Below are 13,503 nucleotides of genomic sequence, written 5' to 3' on the forward strand. Positions count from 1 at the left end.
TTTTATGGTTATGTATCAGAAGTGGAGAGAAGCCACAGGATTTGGATGTGCAGTGCTTGTTTTGGGAGGTGGAGACAGCTCTTTCTGATCCAGCCGACTAGCCGACTAGAACAAGGGTTCAAGAGTAATGTTTTGTTCTTGTAGCTAGCCCTGGATTCTTCTGTTGTAGCACAGTCTCACAGGCTTCGAACTGGAACTTATTTGTGGCATGCTTACTGACATAATTGTTGGGAATAACGATATCATTTTCCTCGTCTTTAGCTTAATTGAGCTTCTTGTTTCCTTCTTAAGCAGCCTAGGTGATTAATCATAACAATGTGATACCCCACAGTCTCGGAACTGACAGAAATCATGTCAGCCAACTGTGGTTGTTAGGAGCATCCATGTGTTTGAACTTTGCAAAGTGTTGACACCCTTTCCTGGCTCAGAGCAAATGTTTGATCAATTACAGGGGTTGGAAGATAGAGTTACACCGTGATGGAGAGAGCCGCATGCCACAAGACTTCTGTCCCTTTATGCAAGATGTCCTTTACCGCTTGCATTATTCTTCAGCTGCTTGGTTTCACCAAGAGCTCAATAAGTTGTCCCACCTGATCCCTCAAGGCAGAGAAGGTGTCAGTTCATTTTTTTTCTCTTACTTTGCCCTCCAGCAGCAATACCTTGGGAAGCTTTTGCAAAAGCTCTCCACCTCACTAGGGAGATTATTTTCCACTTCTGATGACACTCCAGTGCCTGAGAATTACAGCACCTTCTAGCAGTCTGTCACAGATACTTGGCTGAACACATATTTTGCTTTTACACAAATGATTCCCTTGTTATTTAATCTTGTAAAACAATCCTCAAGACTGCAGACGCTGGGCGGCCTTGATTTAAAGCTCACTCCTGATGAACGAACTACAACGAGCCATCCCTAGGAAAGGCTTTCCTGGTTACAATTATTGCTCCATAAAATATCTTTAATTACTTACATGTGTTCAAATAATTGGACCATGGTTTATCATTTGTTACCAGCTCCTACTCAAACTTTCTGTAATTAACTTAGGTTAGGGAGGGAAATTGTCTAAGATGGGGGGGGGTTAGCTAATTGCTTACTTCAGCTCCCTGTTCCAGTCCTTGCTGCTTATCTGTGGGCAATAGACACATCGATTGACTAAAATATTCATATTAAACATGGATTGTTGTTCAAATTCCTCGCAGTTTTGAGAAAGAAGTATATTTAAGTGTTGCACTTTTTTATTTTAAAAAGCCTCAAAAATAATTATTATAGAAACAGATTTTAAAAGACAATTAACTGAAGTAAATTAAGGAGCTACCGTTTGAAAGCGAAATTAAATGGGGGTCATTAACCTTTTTGGGCCCGGGGGGTGCATTTGTAATTTTCAGAGAGTCCCCGTGGGCACCACTCCCCGTGGTTTCTTTCTGTCCTCTAACAGGTCACTCTCCCACTCCCAGGCAGACAGAAAGCTGGAAAGCACTAACACACATTTTGCTTTTCCAAAAGGTCACATCCAAGAGAATTATAATTATAATTATTTAACTTTCTATGCCACCCTTCATCTGAAGATCCTCTTGAATTTACATGATTTTGCATGGGGTTCCCCCCTCCCAAAAGTACAGCTTACAGTGGCAGATTGTACATAAAAATCGCAGATCCAGGGCTTGCCAGCACTAAAAAAAAAAAAAAGCTCTTCAACAAGAAAAACACCTCTGTGAACACAGGGCATATTTGCTCTGTGTTGGTGGGTTTGCAGGGATCCCTATCAAATTTATGAGGATATAAATCTGTGTCTCAGATCCATGTTTCTGAGCCATGTCAAAGCTGGGCACCAGATCCATGGTTTTTATTTTTCAGTCATTAGAGACAGGTGTAATCTGCAATTTGTTTGGACCTGCTGAAAATCTATGTACAGTAGTTTCAAGAGGATCCATTTTACTTGTGTGTGTACCTTCTCTTGCAATTTGTACTTTATTCTCCCTTTTTGTACTTTATTCTCCCTTTTTATTCTGTCACCCCACTCTCTCCCCACACCCCACCTTCTCAACGGCCCAACCCAACTAAGCTGCTCCCCTTTGCTTCCTCGGTCTCTCAGATCAATCTCCTTTCCATCCTACCCTCTTGGTCACTTAGCTTTCTGTTCAGCACTCCTTAAAATCCCTCTGTTGTACACCGCTTCAGCAGTTTTGATCGGTGAAGGAGACAAATTTGTAACTAATAACAAGAATAATAATACATGTATGCGTACTGTAGCCTAAAGAACAGTCTCCTAACAAGCTAGCCTCAGGTGTGGGAAACGTTTGTCCTCCTAAAGTTGTTGGACTACAACTCCCATCCATAGACCTCCAAGTGGGCTGAGCAGAACAAAACACTGAAACATGAAAACAGGCTAAGTTCTCACAAACAAAATGGGAAAAATAGTACCTGTACAGCTCAGGTTCCACAAATTGTAGAAACCCTTAAACAAATAATAATAATAATTAAGGATTGTTTTAGGTTAGAAAAGTACGTGTATTCTCTTTCGCTCTTTTAGAAACCTTAAGAGCAGTGGAATACCCTGCAAGAGCTCCTCTCCCTCTGTTTTGAATGACAGAGCCATGCAGCGTCCAAGCTCCTTTTGAAAGGTGCCTTTCCAGGTTGCATAGGGGCTGCTGTTTGAGACACACTGGTCTGAAGCCTTCTGAGTGGGAAGGACTATTTTTTTTCCCTGGGATTCCAGCTACTGTGTTAAATTACGGTAATATTGACAATTGCGAAGTCCACTAGGTGGCAGCCTAATCAAACAATTTGAGAAAATATGGCTGGTGTCCTCCCACAGGTGCCTGGTACTCTTTTAAAACACAAAATCTGATAGATGATAGATGGATGGATGGATAGATAGATAGATATGAGAGAGAGAGAGAGAGAGAGAGAGAGAGAGAGAGAGAGAGAGAGAGAGAGAGAGAGAGAGAGAGAGAGAGATTATTAGCTAGATAGATTGATAGATGAGAGATAGATAGATAGATAGATAGATAGATAGATAGATAGATAGATAGATAGATAGATAGATAGATAGATGAGAGAGAGAGATGATTAGATAGATAGATGATAGATAGAGATAGATAGATGATGGATAGATAGATGAGAGAAAGAGAGAGAGAGAGATGATTAGATGATAGATAGATAGATAGATAGATAGATAGATAGATAGATAGATAGATAGATAGATAGATAGATAGACAGACATAGATAGATGATGGATAGATAGATGAGAGAGAGAGAGAGAGAGAGAGAGAGAGAGAGATGATAGATAGATAGATAGATAGATAGATAGATAGATAGATGATAGATATTCCTGTAAAGTATCCTGACAAATAAAATGCAAAAAACAAACAGCAGCAATCATATTGCCCTAACCAAAACAAAATGGAATGGGTGTCCACCAGCAAACTTAGGAATCAAACGGGAAACTACAGAGTTGGGTATCATTCTACAGACTCACAATAAGAAAATAAAAGCACATTTTGTGCATAGCATGGCGTTTTTTGACTCATTATTGGTGTTTTTCAAAGGAGTGACCCATAGTGCTTAGGAAACATATCCAGCCAAATAGATTCAGAAGCAGCAGGTGGGAGACTCTGACTAGAGGCAGATTTAGGGGGAAATGGCTGGTTTGCCCACACTGGGCATCAAGCTGAGCAGGCGCTGCAGGGTGCATCACAACAGTAATGTAGAATGGAAGGCAAGGGGAGGGGGGTGCCAAATGTTGGCGTTGCACAGGACTTTGCTGAACTTTTAAAGCCAAAGTCTACCACTGCTCTGATCCCATTGTTGGGCCACAGGAGCGGTGCCTGCTGCTGCCCATGTAGAAGAGTCCTGCTGGACCGGGTCAATGGCCCATCTCTTCCACCATCTAGTCCTCACAGCGGTCAACCAGGTGCCCTTGAGAAGCCCACAAGTAGGCAGCAGTAGCAGCACTCTCCCCATTTGTGATTCCCAGAAACTGCCATACAGAGACACATTTCCTCAAGCATCAGAGGTGCTTTGTATTTTTATACTGTGAACCTCGTGATCTTCGGATGAAGGGCAGTATATCATAGAATCATAGAATCATAGAGTTGGAAGAGACCACAAGGGCCATCCAGTCCAATCCCCTGCCAAGCAGGAAACACCATCAAAGCATTCTTGACATACGGCTGTCAAGCCTCTGCTTAAAGACCTCCAAAGAAGGAGACTCCACCACACTTCTTGGCAGCAAATTCCACTGTCGAACAGCTCTTACTGTCAGGAAGTTCTTCCTAATGTTTAGGTGGAATCTTCTTTCTTGTAGTTTGAATCCATTGCTCTGTATCCGCTTCTCTGGAGCAGCAGAAAACAACCTTTCTCCCTCCTCTATATGGCATCCTTTAATATATTTGAATATTTGAACATATATTTGAATATAAACTTAACGAATTAAATAAGTAGCTGTCATTTGTGTTAGCCTTTCCTTCTTTTAATGATCTTTCTCTTTTAAGAAATGGGAGTGTAGGAGCTGGGCAAGGCAGCAGCCTCTACACATGCATTTTGAGCATTAAACAATCTCATTTAACTCCACAAATGTTAAGATTTGATCGCTCATCCTGTTACATATTTTTGTGCCAGCAGATGGCACTCTAGAGAAATGTATATACAGTACTGTACAAAAGTATTCTATACCCGGATCCTGATCTTTCTTTCGTTGACACATACGTAAAGATATCTGGTTCATCCAAGGCGTCCTTTGACATGTATAAATTATCTAACAAAGGACAGTGATCAAGAACAATATTCTCAGATGTTCCAGGATCATGTGGGCAGGGTTTTTCGCCCACCATTCTGTTTTTTAAAAGTAAAGACAAATGACTGCACAGCCAGAATAAACACAGAAAGGAATGTGAAGATTCATTTGACATCTGCTTGGAAATATCCAGTATCAAAGATGAACAAAGAATATAACTTTCTTTCCACTGTTCTGTGGTGTTCAAAGAAAAAGTACTCATGGGGGACTAATACTGCAATCCTATACGTGTCAACTCAGAATTAAGGCACATTGAGTTAAGCAGGCTTGTTAGCAGGTTAGTAGGTATAGAATCACAGCCTAAAGTCTCTTCTTCACATAAGATGTTTGTGCATTTTGAGGACTTTTGCACGTCACTCATGTTCATTGCAACGGGAACATCGTCACATGTGAGTAGTGCACTGGCCTCATTGCAAAGCATAATTAATAAATGGTTGGTTATTTAGAATAGAAGGAAGGAAAACCCCATGAGGTGAACTGAAACTTCTGGCAGCTGGATCATAAAGCCAACTCCTACGTATTGTCCATATGTCACTGGCATTAGACATTTCCAAACTTCATTAGGTGGAAGGCCACATCTAGGAACAGAGACATCTCAAAGACAGAGATCTGCCATCTCCTCAGCAGCCCCTCACCATATGGCCCCTTGGTAAAGAGGAGCTGCTGCTGGTCTCCCCTCACTCCCCCCAATAATGGCAGTGGCCAAGCAAAGCTGATAGAGGGATAGGAAGAGGGATTGATTTTTAAAGCACTCTGATCATTGTAGCTCTGTTGGGAGAATAAGGGTTTCTTAACAACTATTACCACCCTTAACAAACTGCAGCTTCTACAGTTCTTTGGGGGGGGGGGAGCCATGCCTGTTTAAGGTAGTACATTGTGCTTTAAATGTATGGTATGAATGCAATTGTTTCCTTTTGGAGAAGTGTTAAAAGGGCCTTCTGTGTCTTTTGCTTTTGCTTGGGAGGATAGATATAGCAGAACCCTGCTTGTTTGCAGAAGCAAATCTTCTTCCTCCAAGCAGAAAAAGAATGAGATTGTGAACCATACCGGTAATAAGAGTCCTGATGGATCAGACCAGGCACACACACCCCCAAACTGCAGCCCTCCAGATGTCTTGGACTACAATTCCCATCATCCCTGACCACTGGTCCTGTTAGCTAGGGATCATGGGAGTTGTAGGCCAAAACATCTGGAGGGCTGCAGTTTGGGGGGTGCCTGGATCAGACCAAAGGCCCATCCAGCTCACCATCTTTATCCTCACAGTGACCAATCAGATGCCTATGAAAAGCATCACCAACTATCAGGAGTAAAGTGCAGCTCAGCAAATGGTGTGCTTGGCACTCTTTCTCAATGAATGTCTCCCACTGGGGAAAGAAAGGCAACTGGGCTGGGAGAGGGAGAATGGTGGGAAAGGAAGGTGGGCTGACAATGGAAGGAAGGTAAAAACAGTGGTTGTTTGGGAAAATTGCTACTAATGGGCACAAAGGGCTTTGGCACTCATAGTTGCAAGGGAGACAAGAAATTCCATTTGGGAGGCTATTCCCAGGGACAGGCTTGATGTGGAACATACAACACAGGAGGAACAAGTCAGTCCATTGGCCCATCCAGATCAGCACTGTGTATACCAGGGGTGTGGAAACTGACCCACAGGCCACACCTGACTCCCCAAACTACACCTTCCTGCTGCACACCTGGCATCATATGTTACATCAGGTATGTGGCAGGTAGCAGTGACACAGCTACAAAAAGCAAAATTGAGTTCCATCTTGTTTGGTTTGGGGAAACTGGCCAGTTCACTTGAAGCCTGCAAAAATAGGAAAAGAGTTGCTGGAACTCACCATGAACGGCTCCCCTGTTCTCTTAGAATGGCAATAGTGCCCACCTGAGAGGTGCTGGAATTGAGGTCCTGTGAGTTCCAGCTGAAAAGAAAGCTCTGCTCCAGTGTGTCAACTTAACACAAAAATATATAGCATAATAACAAACAAAAATAAAGGCCATAGATTCTTAAATTAGCCAAAGGCCTGGGAGAAGAGGAATGTTTCTGCCTGGTGCCTAAAGATATGTAACAAAGGCGCCAGGTGAGCCTCCTTGGGGAGAGTATTCCACAAATGGAGAGCCACCTCAGAACAGGAGATGAGGTTAGTTCATATGGGGGGGAGGCAGTCCTTGAAGTATTGAGGTCCTGAGCCGTTTAAGGTTTTATGGGTCAAAACCAGCACTTTGAATTGGGCCCAGAAATTAACTGGCAGCCACTGCAGTCAGGCCAGGATTCATTATGCTTAAACTCTCTTGCCATAGCTGCCAAGTTATCCCTTTTTAAAGGGATTTTCCCTTATGCTGAATAGGCTTCCTCGCGAGAAAAGGGAAAACTTGGCAGCTATGTCTCTTGCCCCAGTGAACAACCTAGCCATTGAATTCTGCATCAGCTGAAGTTTCCAAGCAGTCTTCAAAGGCAGCCCCATTTATAATGCACTGCAGTAATCTAACTTAGAGGTTTTCAGAGCATAGACAACAGAAGTTAGGTTATCCCTGTCCACATAGCCTGAAGCTGATGGAAGCTCCATGCCACTGAGACCACCCTGGGCTGGGCCTCAAGCAACACCAATGGATCAAAGAGTTCCACCAAGTTGTGTACCTGCTCCTTCAGAGGGACTGTACCGGTAATAAAGAGTGTAATCAAGGGCAGCAACCTCCCATCCATCGGGTCAAAGGAACCACCCACAAATAGTGCCTCCCTTTTATCTGGATTGAGCTTCAGTTTGTTGGCTCTCATCCAGTCAAGACACTGGTCCAGCACTTCCACTGCCTCACCTGCAGATGAAAAGGAGCAGTGTGTCATCAGTACTTTGCTGACAAAGGACTCCAAACCTCCACTCAGCGGTTTCATGTATGGTAAATGTTAAACAGCATAGTTGATAAAAACTGATCGCAGAGTAACCCTGTTTTGAAGGCTCCATGGGGCCAAAAAACACTCCCCAAACATCATGCTCTGGAAAAACAGAGAGATTCTACCAATGAATATTATCCAGACTAGCTAAATGGAGCCTCCCTATACAGAGAGAGTATACCATTGAATAACAGGGTACTGGGACAAACACAGCAGGGAAATGCCACCACCTTGAGGGCAAACTTGAGGATTAAAGGAGGAGGGGTATTGCATTGTCGCAGCCAGCCTCTAGCAGAGAGATCTGTCAACTCCCTTCTAATGTGGACCGATGTTGCCGTTCCTTGGATTCTCGGAAGGAGGGAGGGGAGGCTGAGCTGAAGCGGGGGACGGGATGTTAGGAGGACAATCGATTGGTGGGGGGAAGGGGCTGCAGTTTGGGGACGGGGAAGTGTGGAGCGTGGCGCCGCTCGGCTGGAGGAGGTGGGGGGAGGAAGGGGGAGGTCGAGGGCCGGTGGGGGGCGGCGGGCAGTAGTAGATCTGTGCCTTGGACGGGCAGGGTGGGGGTGCGCAATCTGGACTGGTAGAGAGTGGGCGGCGCTGCCCCGCTCCCTTCGCCGTCCCCTGGCTCTCTGGCGCTCGTGGGCGCTTGGCCATGGCTCCTGCGCCTCCGCTGGCGGGAGCGTCTCGGGCCAGCCGTCGGTGCGAGGCTGCCTAGGATGAACGCTCTGGAGGGGCAGCAGCCCCCCAGCGCCCACGACCTGCTGGACGTGGCTGCCGTCTACTGCGACAACCTGAGCCTCTTCCCACCCCCTCAGAGACCCCCGGGGGCCCACCCCGGCGGCTACAGCCTGGGAGAATCGGGAGGCGGCAGCCCTTACCTGTGGCTCAACGGCTCGGCCGTGCCGTCCAGCCCTTACCTGGCCGCCGGGCCCAATGGAGCCGCCGCCGCCTCCTTCCTGCCCTCGGCCTATGGCGCCGCCGGCGCCCGGCAACTGCTGGGCGCTCCGTCGGCGGGGCCCGAACTCAGCTGGCTGTCCCTGGCCGGCCAGCAGGACTTCTTCAAGCTGGTGCGCCCGCCCTACTCGTACTCGGCGCTCATCGCCATGGCCATCCAGAGCGCGCCCGACAAGAAGCTCACCTTGAGCCAGATCTACCAGTACGTGGCTGGCAACTTCCCCTTCTACAAGAAGAGCAAAGCCGGCTGGCAGAACTCCATCCGACACAACCTCTCGCTCAACGACTGCTTCAAGAAGGTGCCCAGGAACGAGGACGACCCAGGTAAGGGCGATCATCCCTGGAAGGACCCACCGCGTGTGGGCGAGGGCGTCTCTCTCCCGGTTATTCCACGGAGAGAGACAGAGAAAGCAGTGGCTATTTTGTTCCTTATTTCCTTTATGTTCCGCCTTTTCCTCCAAGGAGCTCAAGGCGGCATACATGGTTCTCGTTTAATCCCCACAACAACCCTGCCAGGTAGGTTAGGCTGAGAGGCGCTGACGGGCCCGATGTCGCCCAGTGAGTGGGTTCGAACCAGGGTTTCCCGAGTCCTAGTCTGACGCTCCAACCACTACACCACACTGGCCTTCATCTTCAGGATTGCTGACCGCGGGTTAGTTACCGTGTGAGTCACAGGCGGGAGGTGCGTGGCTCGAGCGTGGGGAAACGTGGGTTGTCTTCCCAGCCTTTCGGTGCAAGTTTCTAAGAAATTAGGAGGAAAGTTTCCTACATTTTTGTTTTATAGTGTGGAATCAGAGGGTGACAGTTGTTCTAGAAGTGGTGTTGTGAAATGTTAGGAGCATAGCTGCCAAGTTCTCCCTTTTTTTAAGGGAAATTCCCTTATGCTGAATAGGCTTCCTCGCGAGAAAAGGGAAAACTTGGCAGCTATGGTTAGGAGGCACGTTCAACACGAATTAATGTGGATGAGATCGCCCATAATGATAAATTTCACAGCACAAGCCACAGCAAGTGTACTTACCGGGTAGAAGAAACGCCCGCCGAGTTCAATGGAACTTGCTCTCAGAGCAGGCGTGCTGCAGGTATGGCCACGCAAGTTGGCCCAGGAGTTACTATCAAGTCCATTGGACTTGTCCAGGGAAGGCGTGTTTAGCAGAGCAGCCCTTCCGCACCTGTCCTTCCCCAAATTTTCATGCGAAGGTTGTTTGTTTGCTTGTTTGTTTTGAGGGCTTTAAAATACATGTTTAAAATATCCTGCCCTATTCACAAACCGGGCAGTTTACAAGGTGCCTCCTGCCTTTTACATGTGCAGAGCAGGACTCTAAACTAGAAATGATTAGACATGCCAGGGTTAAGGACATTATATTCTGGATTAATTAATGCAGAGCACAAAGTACCATATATTTAAAGATGTTTAAACCGTCCTTCATCAGCTATCAGTTAGCATTAGTCAATGCTGAACAAGTGTCTCCTGTACTCACAGTCATTGTTTGAATCTAAAACCACCTGTGCACCCTGGGTTATAACAAATCAATCTCCTTCCTCTTCTTTTAGATGGTATGCCTGAGAACAGGACCTATTTTATTTTTTATTTTTTTGTTTGTTTTTAACATCTAACAATTTCAGTTACTTTATAAGTACTACTACTAATAATCTTTACATTTCTTGATAAGTTTTCATTGAAGCGGGGCAGGGTTAAAAATACACACACACACACACACACACACCACACACCACACACCACACACCAAACACTTGTTGGTTGTGAGACATCTCCTTTAAGGGATGCATGGAGACAACCCAAGGGATAGGAGCCTCTGGTTTCATCTGTGCATTGCTCTTAAACATGCTGTTGCATGGATGAATGTAGCAGTGGGAAAGATCTAGCTCCCATTGAAACCTATGGCCACATTCTTGCTAAGCATAGTGGAGCAACCAACTTGTTTGCAGCCACCTTGACATCCAAACGTCATTCCACCCAGTTTCTCCAAATCAACTCCCACTCTGATTTGCCCCATTGTTGAGATGAAAGTAGTGGCTTTATTATCATGTTCCCTTGATTGGACTAATGGAATACAAAGGCTACTGCTTTCAAACAGGGTGTTTTACTCAGTGTTTTAGTGTTCAGTAGACTTCACACGAGTCTGAGAGCACCTGTCTTTGTTTGTGTGCATGGGGTGTGTATGCTATTTGTTTGGTAAAGGAAGTGGGAAGGGAACATCTTTGAAGGCAAGTGTACACTTTAGCCAATGAAACTTTTGCATTTCTCCAGACATGGGGAAGGTCATAAGCATTTTTACAGCGAAATCCTATGCCTGTTTACATGAAGTAAGCCCCTATGGCTGTTTACACAAAGTAAGGCTCACTAAAGTGGGTCTTATTTCCAGAGAGGTGTGCAGAGGATTGAAACCACAGGTAGATCTTCTAAGGCATGGGTAGGCAAACTAAAGCCCTGGGTCCAGATCTGGCCCAATCACCTTCTCACTGCAGATGGTCTGGGAATCAGTGTGTTTTTACATAAGTAGAATGTGTGCTTTTATTTAAAATGCATCTCTGGGTTATTTGTGGGGCATAGGAATTCGTTCATTTGTTTTTTCAAAATATAGTCCGGCCCCCCACAAGGTCTGAAGGACAGTGGACCAGCCCCTTGCTGAAAAAGTTTGCTGACCCCTGTTCTAAGGGTAGGTTAACATCAAACTGTACTGCTGGTGTAAAGTGTGCAGTCACAGAAGCATGTATGGTGGTTGTCATGTAGTAGCTCAAACTGCAATCCTATGCACACTTGCCTGGGGATAGGGGGGGAGTCCCATTAAACACAACAGGAGTAAACATATTCCTTCAGTAGCACCTTAAAGACCAACTAAGTTTATATTTTGGTATGAGCTTTCGTGTGCATGCACACAAAAGCTCATACCAAAATATAAACTTAGTTGGTCTTTAAGGTGCTACTGAAGGAATTTTTTATTTTGCTTCGACTCAGACCAACACGGCTACCTACCTGTAACTAGGAGTAAACATGCGTAGCATTGCACTTAAAGAAACTGAGCTGTGAATCAAGACATCCTCAGCTCAAATCTTGCCTCTGCCATGAACTCACCATTGTAGCCTTTGACAAGCCACTCTTAGTTTCAGTCTAAAAGTGCTATATAGGAGACAATATTGCTTGCCCTACATGATTATTTTAAAGATTGCATCTAGATAATGCCTATGATGCATTCTGAACCTTTGAAACCACTGTACAAAGGTTTATTTGTTATCGTAATTATTATTATACAAAGAAAAGACTGCTAGCATGAACACATCAGGTTTGTCCCATTAGCAATATTGCTTTGAAATGATTATCTAATAGATCATTATCCACATGACATATTTCTCAATAAGTATGATGTCTGAATGTGCTTATTGAGGATGACATGGTCTGGTATCATCATATTAAGTGTGTGACCTGAATGGTCCCAATTAAGATCAAGGCACCTTACCTCCAACGTTTGGTAATCAGGATAGAAATATAAACGGCTTGTTTAGCAGAATCATCTTACAGCACAATCCTCTGCATACCTACTTAGAAGGAACTGGTAGTTCAGCAGAACTTGTTCCCTGGGAACTGTGATCATGACTGCAGCCTTAGATACTTTTGCCTGCATTGAGGAAGTTTTAATTCACTTTGAACCATCATAATAGAGAAGAATACTCAACTAATCCAATTAAACATTGGAATAAAAGATGGGCATTGTATTATTTAATAATGTCTATAATAAACAGCCATCTCCACGGGGTCAATATTTATGTATTCTAATTTATAATGTATTCTATATTATTATTATTATTATTATTATTATTATTATTATTATTATTATTATTATTATTAAAGTCCCACAGATTGCAGTATGAATTACTTCCATATATGTGTACAGTGTCAGACCCAAACCACACATTCCAGGTTGATATCTCTGAGGCCCACCATTTGCTTTCTCTAAAGTAAGTCTGTTGACTCAACTGAACTGTGTTGAAAGATAAATGGTAATTTAGGAAGAGCAGCTTTACTACAACCATCACACTTACTGTATTGGGTTATAGCCAACTAAGACATACTCAGAGTAGAACCAGTGAACTCAATAGACCTAAGTCAAGTATGACTTGGTTAGATATCACCCATTACAAGGTGGGGAGTGGGGAGCTTCTGTCGGCATATTTAAAATACTGGAGAGTCATGCAGGAACATGAATTTGCATTCACCTGATGACGGCTGCTTGCTTATTGCTTCTGTTTTGACCCATTGGCCTGGCTGTCCAGAAATGTCTCACTTTCATAATGTTCTCTGCCTGCCTGTTCAATTCACATGTGTTTGGTTGGTTCATAGGTAAGGCAATTATTGGACCCTGGATCCTAACTGTGAGAAGATGTTTGATAATGGCAACTTCAGGAGGAAGAGGAAAAGGCGATCTGACCTAGCAAATGGGCCTGGAGTCCCTAACAAAGTGGAAGACAAAAGCAAGAGCTGTCTTGCCCAACAAGCCCCAGACTTGGGCTCTGCTGAACTGCCCTGCTCTCCAAGTCCTATGAACCACTGCAAATCCTCCAGCCTGAATTCCAGCCGTTGTTTGTCTACGTTCGTCTCCACCATGAATGCTGTGGCCCATGGCAGAAACGGCTTCCCCAGGCAGCTTTCTGGGGGGTTGGGGGGCGAACTCACATCTGAGAGGCAGAATGGGTCTGGGTTGAGCACTTACTCTGCTCCAACAGCAACCCAGTTTCAGGATTTGAACTCAGTCCTCAGTCCCACTCCAAGATGAATTACTATGCGAGTGCAGGTGGACAGTCAAACTGGTTCGGCACCCCTGTCCTGGGCACCTTCAGTGTGAACAATCTGAT

The 13,503-nt window shown here is 44.8% G+C and overlaps 1 protein-coding gene across 1 annotated transcript; it reads left to right on the forward strand.

The window, feature by feature from the left end:
* The first annotated feature begins 8,148 nt into the window (after positions 1-8,148).
* On the forward strand, positions 8,149-13,497 carry FOXI2 (forkhead box I2). Its single transcript, XM_060274824.1, has 2 exons — positions 8,149-8,964; positions 12,997-13,497. The coding sequence occupies exons 1-2, from the start codon at positions 8,397-8,399 to the stop codon at positions 13,422-13,424; spliced, it is 996 nt and encodes a 331-aa protein (XP_060130807.1). The 5' UTR covers positions 8,149-8,396; the 3' UTR covers positions 13,425-13,497.
* The last annotated feature ends 6 nt before the right edge of the window (positions 13,498-13,503 follow it).

Source organism: Zootoca vivipara, chromosome 5 (genome assembly GCF_963506605.1).
Source record: "Zootoca vivipara chromosome 5, rZooViv1.1, whole genome shotgun sequence".
Classification (NCBI taxonomy): Eukaryota; Metazoa; Chordata; class Lepidosauria; order Squamata; family Lacertidae; genus Zootoca; species Zootoca vivipara.

Bases quoted from the DNA above. Each gene is read 5' to 3' on its own strand.
- FOXI2 (XM_060274824.1), top strand. From the start codon at position 8,397: ATGAACGCTCTGGAGGGGCAGCAGCCCCCCAGCGCCCACGACCTGCTG. The intron at 8,965-12,996 runs GCGATCATCCCT...TTCATAGGTAAG, and splicing joins CGAGGACGACCCAGGTAAGG to GCAATTATTGGACCCTGGAT.